General features: G+C 27.5%; 1 protein-coding gene across 1 annotated transcript in view; it reads left to right on the forward strand.

Moving 5' to 3' along the window:
• LOC136975033 (relaxin receptor 2-like) overlaps nucleotides 1-20,106 on the forward strand; it is a 67,724-nt gene extending 47,618 nt beyond the window's left edge. The window contains exons 5-17 of the mRNA XM_067270024.1: nucleotides 4,798-4,869; nucleotides 5,661-5,732; nucleotides 8,386-8,457; nucleotides 8,537-8,608; nucleotides 11,402-11,473; nucleotides 11,563-11,634; nucleotides 11,711-11,782; nucleotides 12,091-12,162; nucleotides 13,836-13,907; nucleotides 14,851-14,922; nucleotides 18,765-19,603; nucleotides 19,684-19,928; nucleotides 19,993-20,106. Of these exons, the coding sequence (XP_067126125.1) occupies nucleotides 4,798-4,869; nucleotides 5,661-5,732; nucleotides 8,386-8,457; nucleotides 8,537-8,608; nucleotides 11,402-11,473; nucleotides 11,563-11,634; nucleotides 11,711-11,782; nucleotides 12,091-12,162; nucleotides 13,836-13,907; nucleotides 14,851-14,922; nucleotides 18,765-19,603; nucleotides 19,684-19,928; nucleotides 19,993-20,106 (1,918 nt within the window). The remainder of the gene's footprint in view (nucleotides 1-4,797; nucleotides 4,870-5,660; nucleotides 5,733-8,385; nucleotides 8,458-8,536; nucleotides 8,609-11,401; nucleotides 11,474-11,562; nucleotides 11,635-11,710; nucleotides 11,783-12,090; nucleotides 12,163-13,835; nucleotides 13,908-14,850; nucleotides 14,923-18,764; nucleotides 19,604-19,683; nucleotides 19,929-19,992) is intronic.
• Nucleotides 20,107-22,125: the final 2,019 nt, after the last annotated feature.

Here is a 22,125-nt window from a genome sequence, read left to right on the forward strand (position 1 = left end):
TGGCCATCGTAATAAAGGATGCTTGTAAGTCGAAGACTTAACATATTTCCAGTTACATAATATCCTTTACTTTTTGTACATGATGGTTTTTTTTTATTTCTATTTTGCTCATCTTTCCATAAGTTATATATCGATAGTAATCAAACAGCTTTCATCATTTTTACATAACAATCAACAGTCTAGGGAGAACACTGCATTAATATTTATTTATTTATTTATTTATTTTGATAGTACAAGGAAAGCCCTGTATGTACGTGTAAAAAATGAACCAAACAAAAAAATATTACAATCACACATAATAATATAAGAACAAAATTACAGTATCTTCCACAAGAAACAATAATCAATCAATCTATAAACAAAAAAATGTACAAAATTATTCACATCACATCCTTACTAAAGTCAATAAATGTTACCCCAAAAAACAAAATGACAAATAACCAATAAACACACAAAAAATAGAAAGTGGCAGCGATTGGTCGACGCATATAAAACAAAACTAATAATAAAACAAAGTGAATTAAACAAATACCCAAAAAATATTAAAGTGTTAATTAATAACCGCCCAAAAGCGCCGACCATAAACGCTGCCAACTAGCCAACACCCAGATGTCCTCTTAAATACTGTAATCACACCACCTGATGGACAAACTTCTGAAAAAAGAAAGAATAAAAAATAGCTTATTCTAATCAAATCAATCCTGTTGATCGTTTATCTTAGTAATAAACCTGTAAATACAGTAATATTTGTTATGGTCTTGCAACAGTTGCCTATATGATTGAATTGACAAGTAATCTTCTCCAAAGCACTTTTGTCTATCTGCAGTTAAAACTTCACATTCAGCTACCACATGATAAGCATCAAAATTGACGCAAGAACCACAGAACTCACAATACTCGATACACGGAGAACTCATTCGTCTAAATGTATTACATCGAACATGTAGCACTGCTTGTATCACACAAAATGGTCTTTCCATATTTAAATAAGTCAGAGACCCCCAATCATTAAAAACATTCCGATACCACTTATTATACTAGTTGGCCGCTTTATCTTTGAATTCGTTTGCATAATAGATCGCAAGCCGCATTAAAATATCAGAGGTAATAGTTTCATTGACCATTGTCGTAACTATTCGATAACCGAACTTCTGCACGTAATACGATCTCCCCACGCTATTCTTAACAAAATTAATAATAATTTAGCCGACTCGGTAAGCTTACTAGCAGTCTGTTTGTATACCCATCTTAAATTACTTTTTATTATATTAAAATAAAGGGGAACCTTTGAAACTCCAAATATATAATATACGATGGGAACATCTTTTTAAGGAATATAGACGCTTAATAAAATTAATTTGTAGATTATCATCTCTGTCTTTTCAATCAAAACCCCACACCTCGGACCCATATAACACTACTGACTGTATAAAAGCCTCAAACAATTTTAACTTATCTTTCCACCGTACCAATCTGCCAGAAACACATACCTTAATAATCTTATCTATTCCTGTATTCACTTTATTATGAATATACTTTAAATGTTTAGAAAAACGTCCGTTAGACTGGAAGAATACACCCAAATATTTATACTCATCAACCACTTCTATTTTACACTCTTGTAAAAACCAATTTTCCCTTTTAGAATGTTTTCCTCCGTTTCGAAAAACCATAATTTTGGATTTATTAATATTCACAAAAAGATTTAACTCCTGCAATGCAATTTCCAAAAAATCTATCAATCTCTGTAGGCCCAAGGGCGAGTCTGCCATAACCACCAAATCATCAGCATATGTCAAAATTTTCACCTCAGTTCCCAAAAGATCAATACCCACGAAATCAGAAGCATTCAATTTACTTACCAGTGGAAATAAATATAGATTAAACAATAATGGGCTCAAAACACAACCCTGTTTCACACCCTTTAACGTAAAAAAAGATCAGAAATACCCTCTTTACCGGACACACATGCCTGTGTATTAGTATATGACTGAATCAAAAAATTTACAAATTTATAACTCAACCCAATCTTCACTAGCTGTCTCCTCAAAATGTCTCTATCCAAGGAATCAAATGCCGCAGTCAAATCCACAAAAAAGACGTAAAGTTTGCCTCGTTTCTTCCTTAAAGACTTCTGTATTAAAGCATATAAAACAAAAATATTATCCAATGTTGAAAAACCCGACCGGAAACCAACCTGGAAGTCCGAAAGAACTTCAAACTTATTCAGCCACATTACCAATCGCTTACCTAAGATTTTACAAAACACTTTAGAAATAGTCGGTAATAATGAAATTGGTGTATAATTTTCCGGAAAATCTCTACGCCCCTTCTTAAATATAGGCATGATCTTACATATACGTCAATCCAATGGAATTATTCCTGATTGATAGACATTATTGAACAAACCTGCCAAATATCCAACCAACTCTGGATGATTCTTATACAGCTCCACCGGTATACTATCTATACCTGAAGCAGTCCCATTTTTCATGAAAACTAAAACCTTTTTGACTTCCTGTTCCGTTATCTCGGTATCCAACAACTCGTCCTGCCAGTTCACACACCAATTATATACAGCGATATCTGGTAAATACTGCCTAGAACAAAATTTCCGAGCAAAATACGTTACCCAATCAAGATCCGGAAGTTCACTACGTTTCCTACCTATAAAGAAATTAACAAATCTCCAGACGCCAAATTTCTATTCATCCTTTTCAAAAAAAAAAAAAAAAAAGCTTTTTCTTAGTTCTACATAAATTGCGAGTGATATTCCGCTCCTTGATGAAATTACAGACAGCCGTACTATTTCCAATCTTGGCTCGCCTCATTCTTTTCAACGCCTGGTTTCTCCTCGCAATACTTAATCTACAATCGACATCAAACCACGAAATACACGTTCCAACCGACCTTTGACACCAATCAGAAAAAGATGATTTTATTAAATCGTCCAAAATCTCAAACGTTAATACCGACTAACTCCGAATTGCAGACAATAAATCACTATATTTATGATTCATCACCTCTTTACTTCCTTCCCTCCAAAAAATTCTCACTCTACTGTCTCTAGACCTATTCCACACTTCTCTAGTTTTCTTTTTGAATTTACAATCCAAAGTCACTCTAATCGGAAAATGATTACTATAGACTTTATCCAATACAGAAAAATTAGATACATCAACCAATCGAGTCGACTTGACCAAAGCTAGGTCAATAACAGAGCAACCTATTTCTCCTACATAAGTATAATAATCTTTAGAGTCCGCTGCACCTCTACCATTCAAAATTAAATATCCCGCGGTTTCACAAAATTCCAACACCAATCTACCACGATTATTTATCAGTGTGTCCTGCGATACTCTTGACGTCCAAATCCAATCAAACTCTTCATTACTATAAAAAATCCATTCCTGTGGCTCCAGACCTGTACGAGCGTTAAAATCCCCGATCAGACAATCCAAATCATAATAACCAGCCAACCTAACCACCTCCATCCAAATAGTATTCCATATAGCCGGTCTTATATACACAAAACAAAAGGACGTCACCAGATACGCTATTGTCACTTGCACAACAACCCAATGCCTATCTTTTTCAAGTATATTCAATTTCAACGAGTTTGCTATCAATAACATCCAACCACCAATGAAACGCCTTCTATCAGTCTCACGATACCCTACTTCCTGAATAACCATAAAATTATCCAAACTGTCAACATCAGACAAAATAGTCCTTTCATCCCACCAGGTCTCCATTAAGAAAACAATGTCAAAAGTACACAAATAATCCCAAAAAGAGTTAGGTTTATTAACAACCCCTTCGCAATTCCATGAAAGTACTGTACTGTACATTAATACCTGTTCCCAGTCAAGTTGAGGTTAGCTCTTCCATTGTCTTGGAGACAATGTTATATTTGTAAATTTTATCGTCAACTTTAACCGCATTTCGATTATTTAAATAAGTAATTACAGCTCCCATCCTCTTTTTCTTTAGCAAAATTATTAGTTATTTTCCTTATCTCCCTGGTTAGCGGAGGAAGGTCATCCATTAGAAATATCCTAGAACCCTTTAATTTGAATGTCATTCTTCTAATCTTACATTTATCACCATAGTCCAAAAAAAACTACAGTAAATCAATCTAATTCTATTCATCTGATGCTGCCCTAATCTATAACACCGGTCCAAGCTGACCTGATCGACATTTAATTTATCACGAAAACCTCCAACGCTACTTCCTTAACCGGCAAATTTTCATTTTCCAATTCAGGTAATCCAGAAATTATCAAATTATTACGTTTTAAAAAACACTCAAACCGCTCCTGACTTAATGTAAATTCAGCCAATTTTTTCTCTAAGTCTATTCCATCGACCGATAAAATCTTGCCAGTATCATGAGTAAATTTTTTTCTCTAGGACCTCGATTCTCGATTCCAAATTCACAATGGCTTCGTCCAAATTTTTCACCCAAAAATAAATTCTATCAATTTTGTTAATCATTCCTTCCAATTTCGAGTTCTGTTTTAAATTTAATTGAATTAATAACGATATCCCGTCCTTGATATCCAATTCTCCCTGAAGAAGCTCCAAAATCCTCGTTTCTTCCAAGGGGTCAGGGTGGAACCCCTTAGATCTACTATCCGTCTGGCTAACCGGAAAATAAGTCTTTCTTTTCGACATCACGAATAAATCCGATAATCTTACCTGAATACAATATTAATTGTAAATGTAACGTTTTAAAGCATACATTTAATAGAATTAACGATTTATTAATTTTCAATAAAATATTTTTTTTTCTAGAGACTTTTCTGGAAACAAAATACATCAAATTCGATCAAGCAATTTTCCAGTCTTGACGAAAATAAAAATTCTGTAAGCATATTTGATTATTATAAAAAGTAAATATTAGTATCAGTAATTTTAGTCTTAGTGCTATTGATGTAAAACTAATAAATACAGTGAACCTCTATAGAACACATTATACGAATCAGCTTTAGAGAATGCATTGTGTGGGGTTTACCGTACACCTAAAAAGAAATGAAAAGGTTAAAATGGAGATAAGTTACCAGGAAAGCTAGCAAAAACAGCAATCAGTTAGCAATAAATTGGAAAAATATCCAGAGAAAGATTGAGAAGATGGAAAGATGCTTTTGAGGATGATACAAGTAGTTTCTGCCTGATCCGTAAAATCAGGATGATGAAGAACTAACATCATCTATAAATGATGTATAATTTTTATATTATGTTGATATTCTATTTTATTAATCTACAATATACTGTAAACTACATATATAAATCTAATTTAATCTTTTCAAATTAAGAAGTAATATAATACATTTTAATTGTATAAGAAAATTGAAAAGCTATTCCAAGTTTATATTTATTTACACTACTTTAAAAAACTTAATACCTGACTAATTATAAGTCTATAATATTTTATTAAATTATTATTTTTTAAATAAAAATAGTATCTATAATTGTAAATCTTGATTATATACTCATATAATAAGAATTTATAAAACTGTTAAGACGTAAAATATTAGATCAGATATAAGAATGGATTCATAAAATAATTTTAAAAAACAGAAAGACAGAAATATATATGAGTTATTACTAAACTTCTTCATAAATTATATATTAAATGAATTTTTATTGTTTTACAGAATTTTTAACTCCGCAAAATTAATGAAAATATTTCCTGATGCTTTCAGAAATATGCCTAATTTAAGAGAGTTGTAAGCTGGAAATTTTATTTTATTCGTATAAAAATAAAATTTATATAGAATTTTTATAATTTCTAATATTCCTTACATGTTAAATCAATAGAATTGTTTTACTTATTCTATTTATTTTTAATAGTAATAGAAATTTTTAAATTATTGTAATATTTACGTATGTAACTCGTAAATAATTTTACTAAATCTACTAAAAATCTGTTATTTTTATTAAATTATAAGCTTGCGAAATATTAAATTTATTAATTGAATTTATATACTTATAAATTTAACTTGTAATTTAAATTTTCTTAAATAAAATAAGTAAATACTAAAAAAAAATTTTTGTTTAACGTGAAAAATAAAACACAGTAATAATACTTCTTATTGAAGATTAATATTTAATTATTTTTAAGTATTTTTGATATTTTTCAAGGTCATTGTCTAATTTAATTTTATCTTCAAATAATTTATTTTATATTTCTTTTTTTTTTAATTTTTAAAAGAGAGATTAATTTTTAGTTTTATTTGAGTATCAGGTTATATAGGCTATATTATGCATCCTGATTTTCAAATAAAACAATATATGTATATATTTAATTAGAAAATTATTTATAAATATAACAAATATTTCACAGAAAAACTTTATAATCTTTAAAGTATTTTTTTATATTGATAATTTTATTATATTTCTGTTGTCTTATAGTAAGAAACTTTGTATTACAAAGAGAGTGTTGATTTAAATTTTTAAAATTCTATATCCATTATCATAACTTTTAATAACCTTTCAGGCGAAAACCATTTAACGATTAATAAATTATATTTGTTTAGCATGTTCCTTAAATTTTGGTGCTCTATTATATATAAAATAAATTTAAAATTATAGTACAAATATTAATTCAGTAAAGATAATGTAATTCAGACTTATCGGTTACTACTGTCATTCTACAGCACTACCTCAAAATGATTTGAGCTCATACAGTGTGCTGTAACATCAATTTAAAAATGAAAACAGATATTGAAGATTTATTAGAAACATTTTGAATGGATGAATTGATTCTTGATCCTCGTAGTTTACGCAAAAACTTAAACAATCAAACAGGAGAGTGTCTACTGTTTCATCCTAAGAACTTCTATTTTTATCCAGTCGCAAACAGAAAAAAGAGATTAGTCTATCATTCTAATGCAGCATTAGCAAACCATTTGATCCTTCGTCTTTCTCATGTTCCTTTACTCTCTATTTTTCTTTCCAGTAGTAGTTTCTGCAATGAATCGTGTCTTAATACTGTATATAATCAAGGAGTTTACTTTTCCTGGCCTTGATAACTTTATAACAGTTTAATTCGTTTTCGTCATTTCTAATATTGTTATATTATTTATCCTGTAAAATATAAAAACATGTATTTCATTCACAAAAGAGATATATAACTTGTCTTCTTAAAAACAATTAGGATTGTGCTAATATACTAATAGCATGTTGTTATACTCATAATACTAATACTAATGTTCCAAAGCGATATTCAACTTTGAAACTATATTGTTCACGTATATTTCATTAAAAATGTATTATATTTTTAAAACTGTTCCGCATTTCTTTGTAATTATCAATTTAAATTGTACCTCTTCTACAGGATTCGCCTTAATTCTTTAATAAATATATTCTGAACTGTATTGTTCAGCAGAAATTTTAAGTAGTTAGTTTTCAATTTACTGTGGGTTTCAGAATATTAAAATTACTGCTTTGTTAAAAAAAAAAAGAAAGAAAAAGTTACTAGAGAAATCTAGATTTTTTTTATTAAAAAAAATACTCTAAAAAAATTTAGCGGGAAAAATATGTCATTGCAAATCTGAAGGATTATGCCAATCAGAAATCTACAATATTTCAGACTTATAGTGATATATTTTCCACCAAATTTCCTACCTTTTCCACTGCATTCGTTTTTTAAATTATATCTGACATTATTTAATATTATTATCTATAAATATATATATATATAATGTGCTTTGGCCTTCGAAAATTTCACTAAATATAGTAAATCGTGTGTTTAAATTAAAACTTAAAATAATAATGACATAATCGAAAAGATAATTTAATATGGTATACGATTTTATAAATAATATTCATAACTACAAATTTATAAATTACTTAATTACTTTTCTGATGCTATAATTTTAGCCTATAAATTATATAAGAATGTCTCGCCAATTTAACTTCGGAGAAATTTACAATTTTAAAACGCATTCAAATATATTACCTTCCTCCGGAGCTTTGTAGAATTTGAAATATTTATCAATAAATATCGCTTTGCCGTAATAAGTTCTATATATGACATTTTTAAATGAAGAATTTGCAGCCTTGACCCATTACAATACGGTTCAGTAAATGACTTGCGACATTAAAACCATATTTCAGATCAAGTTGTCATATTGTTCTGTTGCATTATTGACCAATAGGAGCATCAATAAATTAATCTTAAATTTGATAAACTACATCCTCTATCATAAAATATGCAATATAATTCATTCTTATTGCTCTAATTATTTATGTAAAGAAATAAAAAAAAAAATTAATTTCCTCCTGCAATAAATTTAAAAATTTATTACAGAAATTTTTTAATATATAAGCTTTTAAAATATTTTATTGTATATTTATGAAATATCGTAATTTTTCTAGATATTTAATTGGAAACAAGTTGTCATCAATTGCTGATTTTACTTTTCTAAGGAATAATTACATTAAATTATTGTAAGTAATTTTTTTTTATATAAATATGAAATACTAAAAATATTTAGCAACTTCTCTGATTAATCTGTATTTATTTTAGAGTGATTTCATTCAACAAAATACAATATTTGGATAATGGATCATTTATAGGATTAAGAAATCTTAGAGAATTGTAAGTGTTTCGTTTTATTCTTTTATATATCTTTCATGTACAGTCAAAACTCGATATAACTCTAAATAGCCCGATCCTCGTAAAGCGCCAATAAAAATTTCTAAACGGACTAAACCATAAATGTTAAATAGAAAACACTTCAGCATCTGTAAATTACTAAATTATGATTTTACATTGCAAAAGGTATTGTTATCACCAAACTATGTGACTTTCGAACTCATAAATTCAAACTTGCCAATAGAACCCATTTCAGTATTTTTGCTTCGATCAATAAGAGCACCAGTAAATGAACTGAATGAGCAATTGAACTTTGATGCTTGCAATTACAGGCGAAAGTAACGGCTGTAATTGAAAACACGAGAGTGTTCGAATATTTTCTTACACGTGTCAGTAGGCGGGTTAACACTTGTTCGACATGCGGCCTGTATTTCGATGGATTAGAACACAAAACACCAAACTATTGGAATATGTAATTGTACACGTATCTAGTGTCTTAACTAAAAATTTGAATCCCTTAAGCAAAGTATACTGCTCTGTAGAACAGTACCCAGAGTCTAGTCTGGGTTCTCTTATATCGTGGGCTCTTAACCGCGCTTAATAGTAGTTACGCCAAAACAGAAACGTTTAATAACGAATGGACGTTGCGACACATCATCACAAGAGGGAATTGAAACAGGAATAGAAGCGAGTACTTCAATTATCCGAAAATGCCTAAAACGTAACAATTTGAAAGCCCAAGACGTCTAAACTTACCTAATTACATAAACAGAAACGTCTTAATTTTGTCAAACGATATAAAGATTGGACATTAGAAGATTGGTCAGATGAATCCAAAATTGATAGAGTTGGTTCAAATGGGGGGAAAATGGATATGGACTACATCGATGAAGTCTATAACTGAGCGAAAAGTACAAATAACATTGAAATTTGGTGGTGGCAGTCTTATGGTCTAGGGCTTTATTACCTATTTTGGGCTTGGAATGTTATGTTCTACACCTAATAAACTGGATAGCGTTATTTACACTGAGATATTTGACAATTATTTGTTACAATTTGTTGATTATTACCATATTGATAGGAGCTCTTTTATTTATCAGCAAGATAATGATCTAGAACATACATGGCTTCAGGATCAAAATATTAGCCTGCTTGAGTGGTCGTCTCAATTGCCTGATCTCAATCCGACTGTACACATCTGGTCCCTTTTTTAAACACGTCGCTTGTCTGACTAGGCAGCTTCGCCTGAAAGTATACACAAATTATGGGAACGTGTACGGGATGAATGGAAAAAATAACATTGCACGATTACAGGAATATTATTACAGTAGAGAGTCGTAAATCGGCACCCTGGTAATCGGCACGATTTTCAGTCGGACTGTGTCGTGCTGAATCGAACGTTTTTGATACTAAATTTACTTCTAAAGTATAATTTTCATGTTTTTATATTCTTCAATATATTTATTTTGTTTGTACAAAATGCAGAAATAATTTTTAACGATACGATAGCCTCGATTATTATTATAAAAATTTTCGTTAGGCTTAAAATCGACGAAAATTCAACACGAAGCGACACGCAACGGAGAAAAATTCAACACGAAGCGACACGCAACGGAGAAAAATTTGAACATCGGACAGGTTAATATATTTTTTCGTACGTAGATCGTAATCGGAACAAATCCCTAATCTGAACAACCCCAGTCCCCAATTGATTCCGATTTTCGGTTCTCTACTGTAATTCTATGTTTGATCGCATTATGAAGGTTTTAAAGGCCAAAAGAGGCTGTACTGATTATTGAACTGTACTTTTTCCACAAATATCATACAGATTTTTGTCTGCATCAAAATCCTTCCAATGTATATGTTCTTTGTATGTTACTATTATTAATAAAATAATTACGCTGTTCAGATAAATATAATTGTATACGTAAACATATAAGCATGCATATAAATATAAAGTTTTCTGACTAAATGTGCTTTGCAACATTTTCCAGTTGTTTAAAATAGTCTCCTGCGTTTTTTGGTTGGATTTTGACACTTACCGTAAGCCAAAGCTGTGCTCATCTTAGATTTTAAAGGCTTAATCTTTCCCATTTGACAATTCAAACAGAAAAATGCTGCTTTGTTAGATAAAAAAGTATATTGTATATAATTTATATTTATTTTGTACTCGTTTAGTTCCTTTATAGTTAACTATATTCTGTTGCTCTATCTACTTACGAGTACATTGTAAAAATTAATGAACTACGTTACAGTACTGTACATCCCATTCTTTGTGATGACTGCATCTTATCCGTTCTCACATTGTTCTGAGGAAATTAACAAATAAGCAATTTGAAAAATGTGTTCGTTCAACGTTCATCACATTGTTCATAATTGACAAAGACTTAGATGGCCTAAACAGCAGTGCTCTCTCATCTATTAGGTACTTTAGGCACAGTGTCTAGGGTCTACATAATTTTTTATACAAAGTATTTACTGCAATTGCGCTGTATACAATAGACTCTCAATATAAAACTCAAAGGACTGAGCTAAATCATTCACTATAGCAAGTACAAGTATATTAAGAATCTGTGTAAATATTAATAAATGTATTCAGGATGTCCGAAAAGTCAGTTAATCATTATGGAAACTTATTTAAATACTTTCTTAACCACAAATTTTGCAAAAACTTTCAGTAATTCTCGTAAAACACACGATTAATTGACTTTTAGGACATTTTAGATAATTTGAATACAGAATTTAAACATTAATGACAACTTATTCGATTTTTAAATAACATTTTCTGTATTGAAGGGATTTTCGTAATTGTGAACTTAAATCTCTAAATTCGGAAACATTCAAGCCTCTAAAATCGTTGGAAAGTTTGTAAGTTTCTAAATCATTTTTTATAAAATAAAATTACAAATATTCCCATTACTTTAATATTCACCATAAATTAAAATATTGTATTTTAGATTATTAGATGGTAATCAACTTGAAGAGTTCGAGCAAGGAATTTTTAAATATTTATCAAAGTTAAAATTATTGTGAGTTAAGGAAACTTATTACAAATTTATTACTAATTTAAAAACAATAATTAATATATGAACTTCTGTAAATTAGATCTCTGAGAAGAAATCGAATAAAATATATTAAAGAGGAAATTTTCTATGGTCTTCATTCTCTTAAAGCATTGTGAGTAATTTATCTCTGTTGCCTGTGTAGAATAACTTATTTATTATTTTATGTCTTAACTTTAAGATATGTTATTTAATTATTATTATTATTATTATTTATTAGAATTTCACATCAATTAGCGACTTTAACTGATCTTAAACAGCGAATGTTTTATCGTAATTTAGTGAAGATTACTGAATTTAAATTTCTTATTATTGATTAAAATTAAATTTAATTTAGTTATTTTAAATTTTATATAAATTTACATCATTTTAAATGGCATATAGACATTTATGAATTTTTAGTGTTTTTGTTTTTTTATGAAGATCTTTAAGTTGGAATGAATTATCTCAGTTAGATGAAGATAGTTTTGGAAATATTTCATCATTAATTAATTTGTAAGTAATTAAAATATAAATTGTTTTATCTTAATTGACATAAACATGTTTTTATAATAGTTATATATATATATATAAGAGCTGTTTAAAACTGTTATATAGTAATTAAAAATAAACTCATTTTAATTTAAAAATTTTTATCGAATATGTTATTTTCTTTTAAATTAACTTTATTAAAATCCAAAAATTTGTTATTTAAAATGATCCACAAGTAAATAAAACGTCCTTTTGGTAAATGGAGGATGCAATCTGATATAAATAATCTTCAATAAAAGAATAGGGAAAGGTCTATTCTTTTCAACACTGTGTTACACGTACGTAAATTAGCTTCACATTCCGACGATACGATACACATGAAGGTAATTTATGTCAGTTATGTGAAGGTAATTTACAAACTCAAGTCGTTTCGACCAGTTTAAGCACCAATATATTTAAATAAATGAACGTACAAACTTTTTTCTTAAATAAATTTATATATATTTTGAAAAGTTTGTATTCATAATAAAATTATTATTAACATTAAGAAGAAATAAATGTAATAAAATTACTCTTATAGTTTCATTACTTTCGGAAATTTAGTGCACTTAAATCAATTTATAAATTCTTAATTCTAAAAAATACAAAATATTTTCCTTCAATACAAATACAAGTCGAATATAAGTAGAACAGTGGCAAATGTTACTCCTCACTCTTCTCTGAAAGCCATAAAAATATATAAGAGTAAAGTCAATAAACACAATTAATTAAAAGCATTCTTTACCATTTTTTAAAAGCAAATCTTTATTTTATACGACTTCCTTATTATTTTATTTTATTTTTAAAAGATAAAAGAACCAATCAAATTGTCTTACTGCTCCTTCCTATAACCGTATACACGAAATATATTTATTCTTTAACAATATCTATTAATAAATTTCCTACTTATTGAAAAAGCTTTTAAAATTTTATTATATAATAACTAGCTGTTTGATAATTTTGTTATAAGTTGATATTATTATTTAAGATATAAGATATTATTAAATTTTAGTATATAAAATGGATAAAAACTAAACAGCGAAAAGAATATTTTCGTATAAAGCTTTTTTATAAATTGAATTATTATTTTACATTAAAATTACGTAAACAATGAAGAACATATATTTTTTCTTTAAATTAAATCATAAAAAACACTAAAAACAGTTTCAGGTTTTTTTCTTTTTCTTTAGGAAATTTTTAAGAAAATATTCTATAATTTAAATTTTTTTTATACTTTAATTAATTAGTGGTGAACTTTAAATTCAAGATATATATTTATAATAGCATAAATATTAAATAACAAAAGTCAATTATTTTATATTTTTATATAAAAGTGATTTAACCCCGCTGTCATTGAAATTTTTAAAATAATCTTATTAAATTAGTTAACTTAATTAAAAAATGTTTATTTTTATAATATATTTCTAAAAGAAAATGTACATAAAAAATATTGCTTTAGGTTGTTTATCTAAAATTTATATATAGCTATTGTTACCAATTTTATTATTATTTTTTTAAACATGGAGAATTAAATTTGTTAAAATAGGTTAAACTATGAGTTAGAATGATTTTTGAAAAATGATTTTTAAAAAATGATGTAGAATATACATATATATATATTAAGCTAAAGTACTTAAATTTTTATTTTATATTTTTAGAGATTTGGAAAGCAATAATTTGATAAGTATAAAACGGAATACTTTCAGTCAACTCATCAATCTGCAAACATTGTAAGTCAATTAAAACTTTTATCTATTGATAAATATAATTTTTTCAATTTAATAATAATAAAACAGCAGTTTTATAATTTGCTAAAGAAGCCTTGAGTATATATATATATAAATATTCGTTATTAGGTATAAAAAAAGGATCGGTAGTTAACCGAATTAACTGAGTTTTGGATCGTGCAGTTGTATAGTGTACAAGTAAATTCATTGCTGTCACTAGTAACAAATGCAATTGTTCTTAAAACATAGATCGGTTACTAATCAAACGTAATTATAATAACTTTAGAAATATTAAAATTATTGCTATTAAATAAAGTTACAGAATGCAATACTGGCTATAATTGCATATTTTTTCAGTGAAAGTACTTCACTGGGTAAAAAAAAAATTAATTTATTCAGTTGAATAATATTTTAGTAATTTATAAAATTATTAATTTTGTTGTAAAAGTTTATTAAAAATTTTTTATTAATATTTAAAACCAATTTTTATAATAACTCTCCGTAATTAATTATGATATAAATAGAATTAGTATTAACATCGTATTAAAATGATATTCTTAATTAATATTTTACCTTAATTAATGGAAAATAAAGCTGTTTTTAAGTGTACGTTTAGTTGTTAATTAGTTATATTCTGGTAGTAATATTCTTTTATGTTAAAATAAGTAATAAATTAATTGAAATTGTTGATTCGAAAACACAAAAAAGTTATAGATTATACTCAAACCTCGATTTAGCGCCCTTCTAAATAACGCTACACTCGTGAATCGCCAAGTGATTTTATTGTTTGAAGTATTCCAGTTTAGCACCACACTCGATTTAGTACCAATTTAGACCAATTTCAGAAACGAAGAAGTAATAGCGCTAAATCAAGGTTTGATACGTACAGTACGTAATATTTTCGTATAAAGAATAAAAATACATAAAAATATCTAATTCCTTTTAGGAATTTAAAGAAAAATAAACTAAAGGATCTTCATTCTGATACGTTTATTCCATTAACTTCATTGACACACATGTAAGTATATATTTTTATTTAAAAATTTTCAAATAAAACTTTTTATAAGAGAAAATTTTATTTGCTACAAACAAATTTTAGTTAAAAACTGCAAAAAATGTGATGTCTTATATCGTATATTATTATTAAATTGGTAATCTTGATCATCGACAAGTATACATAATCTCGTTTATTCTTAAATTTCGGCTTTTCTTGGCTTTTTAACCAGATAAAGCCCGAATTTCGAGTTTTGTTCTAGTTTTATCCGTTCGTTTTTTCGGATAATGTCAGCTTTATCCGCCTGTGACATGGATAAAGTACGTTTTATACGGATAAAATTTAAAATTAATAGATTGTTACTTGCTTTAAACAAAAAAAAAAACTTGGATAAAGATGGCATTAGCCGGATGATTCTAGCTTTACCCGATTTATGGGCTTTAGCACTAACAGAAGTAAAATAGAAAAATGTTTATTCTGTAAATCTTTGTGGATGACTAAACGAGCTATGCAGCAAATTCTTTTCTTTGCTCCAAAAAAAAAATCTTGTACCCATCTAAATCAACTATAAAGAAAGGAAAAACTTTTACATTCGTGTTAACATGTTTTGAATCACTTTATACCGGATAATCATAATTAAATTCTTCAAAATCAATGTTGTCTAGAGAGATATTTAGCAAGCCAAATGCAACTAAATCTGTTGTGGTAACAGAATATGCGAAAGACATTTTCATTTAAAAAAAAAAATTGTACAAAAACTCACCACTTTGCCACTTCTTAGTGTTGAAAGCAGCATACATTTTATTTATACAAGACACTAAAGCGATACAAAAATCTTAGCGATGAGGAGGATACTGCTCAATGTGGTCTCCATTTTGAAGATGTAAAACCTGAAGGAACAGTGTGTTTAATATCCGATTGTAATCGTTTCCATGCGATTCTTCTCACATGCAATGCGATACTATCTTTGAAGGCTGCCAAATTTGAAACACACTTTACTTCTAAACATTTTATAAAACTATATGATAAAGTATGAAAACCAACTTTTTGAATTAACACAGAACAGTATATTACTATGCAATGCAATGAAACTTTATAAAGCAATTGAAAAGAGTGTTAAATTATTAAAATTTATTATATACCAATTTTTATCTTTGTTGTTTACATAAATCCTGAGAAAAAGCTCGTAAACTAAACGAAACGATACTTAGCGGAAACAGTACTTTATTAATTAATTTTGTTTTTTTATAATTATACGTAACTTCGTTCGAATTCGTAACATTCTTCAAACAATTTTAAAGAAATAAACTGTTTTTAGGATATTTTTGGTGTTACTTTTTCTTCTTTTATAACCATCCCTCGTTCCACTCCTCCCGATTTCATCATGGTATCAAAATGCTCACCTTAATTTCGAAAATATACGGATAGTTGTTCTATATTATAGCTCTGTGTTTAAGTCAACATATAGGCTATTACATTAAACTAGTGTAAAAATTAAATGCCATACAAATAGTAGAGGTAAAAAGGTCTTAATCACCGGATTTTTCTACCGTATTTAGAACGTTGAAAGGTACTTGTGTTTTACTTTGTGTTAATCACCAAAAGTGGTAAGTTTGGTATGGAAATATCTTCTGCATGTTCTGAAATGTCACCACATCGTATTTTGTTGCATTTGGATTGCTAAATAGAATACTTTAAATACCGTAATTAAAGAGATTTTATGATTTTCTGTCATTATTAATATCGATAGAAGTTACAGTGAAGATTTCCTAACAATAAATTCAAATGGATCCTAAGCTGCTCTTCTATCTAATGGCTAGCATTTGATACTGTTTATACTAATATATGCAGGAAAATCAGAAAAGTGAAAAAATCATTGACTTCTCTGTAAAGTAGAGATGGGCGAATATTATCTGCGAATACTCGAATACTAGAACGTATTTGAATATTCGATATATCGAATATTCCCTTGATAAAAATAGCTCAAATACTATTTAATACCTCTAATATAGCGCTATAAGTACAGATAGCGCCTTTTCAGCCAGTATTCATCAGTTCTTTCACTTTGAGTACATGCTATGGTAATATTAAACCACATGCTGTATTTATTTAGATGTGTTTACATGCTTTAAATATACTGCAAAAATGTAAAAACTCTTAAATTCCCTGCTTTATTATATTTTCACAAAGACTTTGACTTGTAAATGCAGACTCTCCCAATCAGTTTTAGTTCATGATAATATGACATTAATATGCTTATAATATGGAGAAGTATATAAAGCTTTATAAATTCAGTTTAAATGTTGCTTAAAGTATAAAATATTTGCGTTAAGTAACATTTAACACGAAAAAGTATATTTGTAACATTTTGCATATTCAAGTTAGGCCTAAATAACTAAAAAAACAATTTTAATTGATTTTTTTTAATAAGAACATCATTACTTATAAATTAGTTCTTTATTTTAAAAATGTGTAATAATCACTAATACTGAATTTTTTAAAAATCAAGTAAAATTAATAGATTATACTGCAAATAATGGTACTATTTAAAGAAGGGAGTTTGTTAAATTTTCTCAAGATCTCTTCCTTTTCGAACATAAAATATATAAAATTAAAATGTCGAACATCACTATCCAGCAAATATCTAAAGGATTTGTTAATATTGAGTGCCACAAAATTTATCCCTAATATTTATGACATTCTTTCGAAAAAGCAATTGCAAATTTCACTTCCCTCATGCTTAACAACGAACATAGATCAATCTTAATCTTTGATTATATCTTTTGTCTGGCCCTCGGACTTGTCTTTTACAACTCACTTGGCTCATTACAGAAAAAGGTTGGTACAGTACCTTAAATCCCTGATGTAAGGAACTGTAATTAAGTTCATTAAGTATTCGAATATTCGAATTCCAGATAAGTGCTACAGGAAATTCTCATCGTAATGATACACTACAGTAAATGATGGTGGCTATTTTTACTATTTAACTATAAATTCTTCCATTATAAAGACGTAGAACATATTTGTACCAACAAAAAAAAACAAATTCATATTTCGTTAAGCAAATTTTTTATTTGTACAGTATATAATTTTGAATTTATATTCTTAAATTTTGCGAAATTTTTATAATAGGTTATTTTATTTCAAATATATTAATGTAATGTAAAAATTCTTTGTTGGATTTTAAGTAAAATGTCCTAAATAATAATTACTCATCTGAATTATTAAAGTATAATTTTCAAATACGAGTATATTAATTTAATTCTTATCCTGCACTGTCCTTACAACAGTGTACATTTTTAAAATAAATTTTGTAAGTTTTAAAAATTTCTATGGATATTTTATTAAATTTTAAAGTTTATAAACAGTCAATATATATATATTTTCAATTTTATGAAGAGTTATTGGTCATAAACATTTTTAAAGCTTCAATTTAAAAAGTGCTCCTCTTTCGAAGCCATTAAGATGAATATCTTTATGATAAGTCGTCCCACATCATTTAAGAGAGATGAAATCAGCAACTGAATTATCTTTGGATCATTAGGTTTTGTACCGTTAAAGAAAAAAACAGGGCATTACGTTATTTTCTTTTCATTCCTTCCTCCTTAACTATTGTCATTTAACCACTAACCTCCTCAACTATTGTCATGCCTTTATACTTCATCTCTCCAAGTTTCGTTATTTTAATATAAAGGTAGTGACATTAAATTTGTTGATTTTTTTTAAATAATTAAATTAAATTTATAAAAAAAATTATTAATTGTATACTTATAAATTTCATTATTAACAACATAAAGTAAAATTTTATATGAAGCAGGATTAATATAAATATTTTATAATTAAAATCTCTTAATTTCATTTGACAGATATTTTCAAGATTTCAGAATGTGTTCTTACGCCCTTCACATTCGAGTCTGTGAGCCGAGAGGAGATGGAATAAGTAGTGTAACGCACTTACTGGATAGTCTAATATTGAGAATAAGCGTATGGATAGTTGCATTTTTGGCATGTTTAGGCAATTTGCTCGTTCTTGTCGGAAGACATTTAGTTAAGGAAACGAATGAAGTCCATTCCATATATATAAAGAATTTAGCAGTAGCAGATTTTCTTATGGGAATTTATTTATTTATGATAGCGGGTCATGATATGGCATTTAGAGGCGATTATGTCAATCACGACAAACATTGGAGACATAGTTGGAAATGTAATTTTTGCGGAATTTTCAGCACTTTAAGTAGTGAAGCTTCCGTGTTTATGTTGACTGTAATTACTATTGATCGTTACATGTCCATATTATACCCATTAAGTCTTAAAAGAAGAACGGTAAAATTTTCATTCATTTGTAGTAGCATCATTTGGATTGTAGCCTTTATCATTTCTATTTTACCAATATTTGATTTAGGTTATTTTGGCAACGAATTTTATGGTAATAATGGAGTTTGTTTACCTTTGCATATACACGATCCTTTTGCTGCGGCTTGGGAGTATTCTTTATTTGTATTTTGCGGAATAAATACTTTGGCATTTTTATTTATTTTATTCTCGTATGTGAGAATGTTTGCTGCTATCCAAAGATCAAGCATGGGCGTGAGATCGTCACAACAACAATACGAGAGAACAATTGCAAAGAGATTCGCTTTCATAGTTGGCACCGACATGATTTGTTGGGTACCTGTGATATTCATTAAATTTTTAGCTGTTGGAGGTGAGATTATTTTTAATAAATAAATTATTATAAGCATATATATATATATATAAGTATTAAAATTTTAAATCAAATTGTAGGTATACAGATAAATGAAGAATTGTATGCTTGGGTTGCAGTGTTTTTACTTCCTATAAATTCTGCATTAAATCCTGTTCTGTATACGCTTACAACTAAATTATTTAAGCAACACATTGCAAAATTTGTTATTAATTGGAGACCTTCACCTTCATTATCAGTAGCAACAGATACATCAGCCATTTCTCTCTCTTCTATATTAAATGTTAAAGCTCATAAAGTTTCTATTAAAAGAACACCACATGAAGTAAGTAGCTAAAATAATATCATTATTTTTACTTTAATAAATAATAATTGGCTTGTTTTTACAGATTGATTCCAGTGTACGACAATCTTCGTTGTTATCTTCTAACAGTAGAATTCCAGTTCGTAACAGCTGGTACTCACCACAGCGAGTTCATTATCAAAGGAATAATTATTTTTAAAGACAAATAAACCAAAAAGTATATTGAAATTCTTGCCATAAAAGTTCCAAATCTTCAAAATTAATCTCCAGGGTGTTTTCTTATTTAATTAATAAGGTGTAATATTTAATTCTTCATGCTGAAATTTTAAAAGTATTTAATGAGTGAATAACGAAATGTTTATTAGAAAAATGTTTACTATAAAAGTGAAATTTTATCAAATTCTGATAATAAAAATGGATTTATAATATATTCAAATTATATAATTTAGCATTTTAATTTTTCTTAAATGGCGAGTTTATTAATAGTAAAATATCAAATATAGTATATTTTGTTATAATTTATATACTTAGTTAATTTACTTATTTAAATAAGTATATTTTGTAATTTAAATTTAATTTTTTTATATAAAATATTTTATTAAATTTATGCAAAACATATTAATGAAGTAACAGTAAAGATAGTAAGAATAATCAAGAATTATTTATATTATATAAAAAATAGAAAATTAATTATTTTTAAATGATAAATAGCTTAAAATAATTTAAGTATTGTTTTAACGTTAAATCACTCGTTAATATTGAAAACGAAAATTGGGAAAAATTCACATGATCTTTCACTTTGTATTTTATTAAAATGCATACAAAGGTAATTTGGAATTTAATAATACTATAGTATTTAAAACATCTATTTTTCTGTTTTTATGATTCATTTGTATAATAATTATAGTGATTCAAAAATCAGAATTACCTAAATCGTAAGTATAAGTATCAAATAATTTTAATGATTTTTGTAAATAAATAAATAATGTCGATAGAGACATTTGGCGACTACTATTAAATGTTCATTAATTCCACGATAAAAAAAAAAGTTAACAGCATGAAATAAGCAAAGTAGAATTACAATAATGTACCGTACGTTAAGTACTGTATATTATTGTAATTCTATTTTTTACGAGTTCTTACAGAAACTCCGATTGAAAAATTAAAAAGTTGTATAAAGTCTAGCAACGAGAGTTGCGTAACTTTCCCGGCTATTATGAGTGTTTATTAACATAACTTTTATATTATTAAGTAAAAAATAAAATTGTGCGTGGCGCCATCTGTTGTGAAGTTGTGTTATAAAAAACTTTTTCCGTTTTTAATTACTATACAATGACAAAAAGCTTAATTTTGAGGGTAGGTCGCCACTCTAAACTACCTTACGCAATGCAGTACTTCACGTTTCTTATAGAAATAAATTGCTTAAACATAGCTTTGGACTGTCGCTGGTATTGTGAACGACGGAAAATGAAGACAGTTTATGGCTTCAACATATTTATATTTTGTATTTTAAAGAAATCACAATATCGAAACGATTTTAATCTAGCTACAATCGGATAATATAAATAATCCAGAAGTCGCTGAGATTAATGTAAGTAAATTTTTGTTTGAGGGAGAACAAAGACTAACTGATTTAGGTCACTTATGAAGAATTTATTGAAATTGCTCATATTATAGGCGCAATACTATGCAGTCTGCAAGTATAGTGAATGAAGCTATGCTTGCGTTGCTGCAGATCATTTTAAATAATATGACCATATTTACATGATATAGAGAATTCATTTCTTTGCGTTATGAAATGATAATAAATGGATTATATTGTATGTACAATGTATTTATTTATGACAACTTTTAATTAACAGTTTTATACGGGTAACGTGAATTTTGAATCACTTTATAAATACCGAAAGAAATACAATTTCTTTCTCTAATTTCAATAGCTGTAATTCTAATTCTATTATACTTCTCAGGCTTTCTGCAAGAGCATCACTAGGCCAATTTTAACCATTTTATTTTTTTAAAAAAGTGATTATTTTACACGAAAATATAAAACAATTTTATAATTAAGAAAATTTATATTGGAATATGGAATAAGTAATAAATCTACAAGAAAATTAATTTATAATATAAGAATAAGGAAACTTGTCATTAAAATAATCCGTCCGTATTTCATTAATGTTTTATGATATAAAAAAAAAATAACTAAAATTTTTATATT

The sequence above is a fragment of the Centruroides vittatus genome, unplaced genomic scaffold (genome assembly GCF_030686945.1).
Source record: "Centruroides vittatus isolate TY-2023 unplaced genomic scaffold, ASM3068694v2 contig_361, whole genome shotgun sequence".
Lineage (NCBI taxonomy): Eukaryota > Metazoa > Arthropoda > Arachnida > Scorpiones > Buthidae > Centruroides > Centruroides vittatus.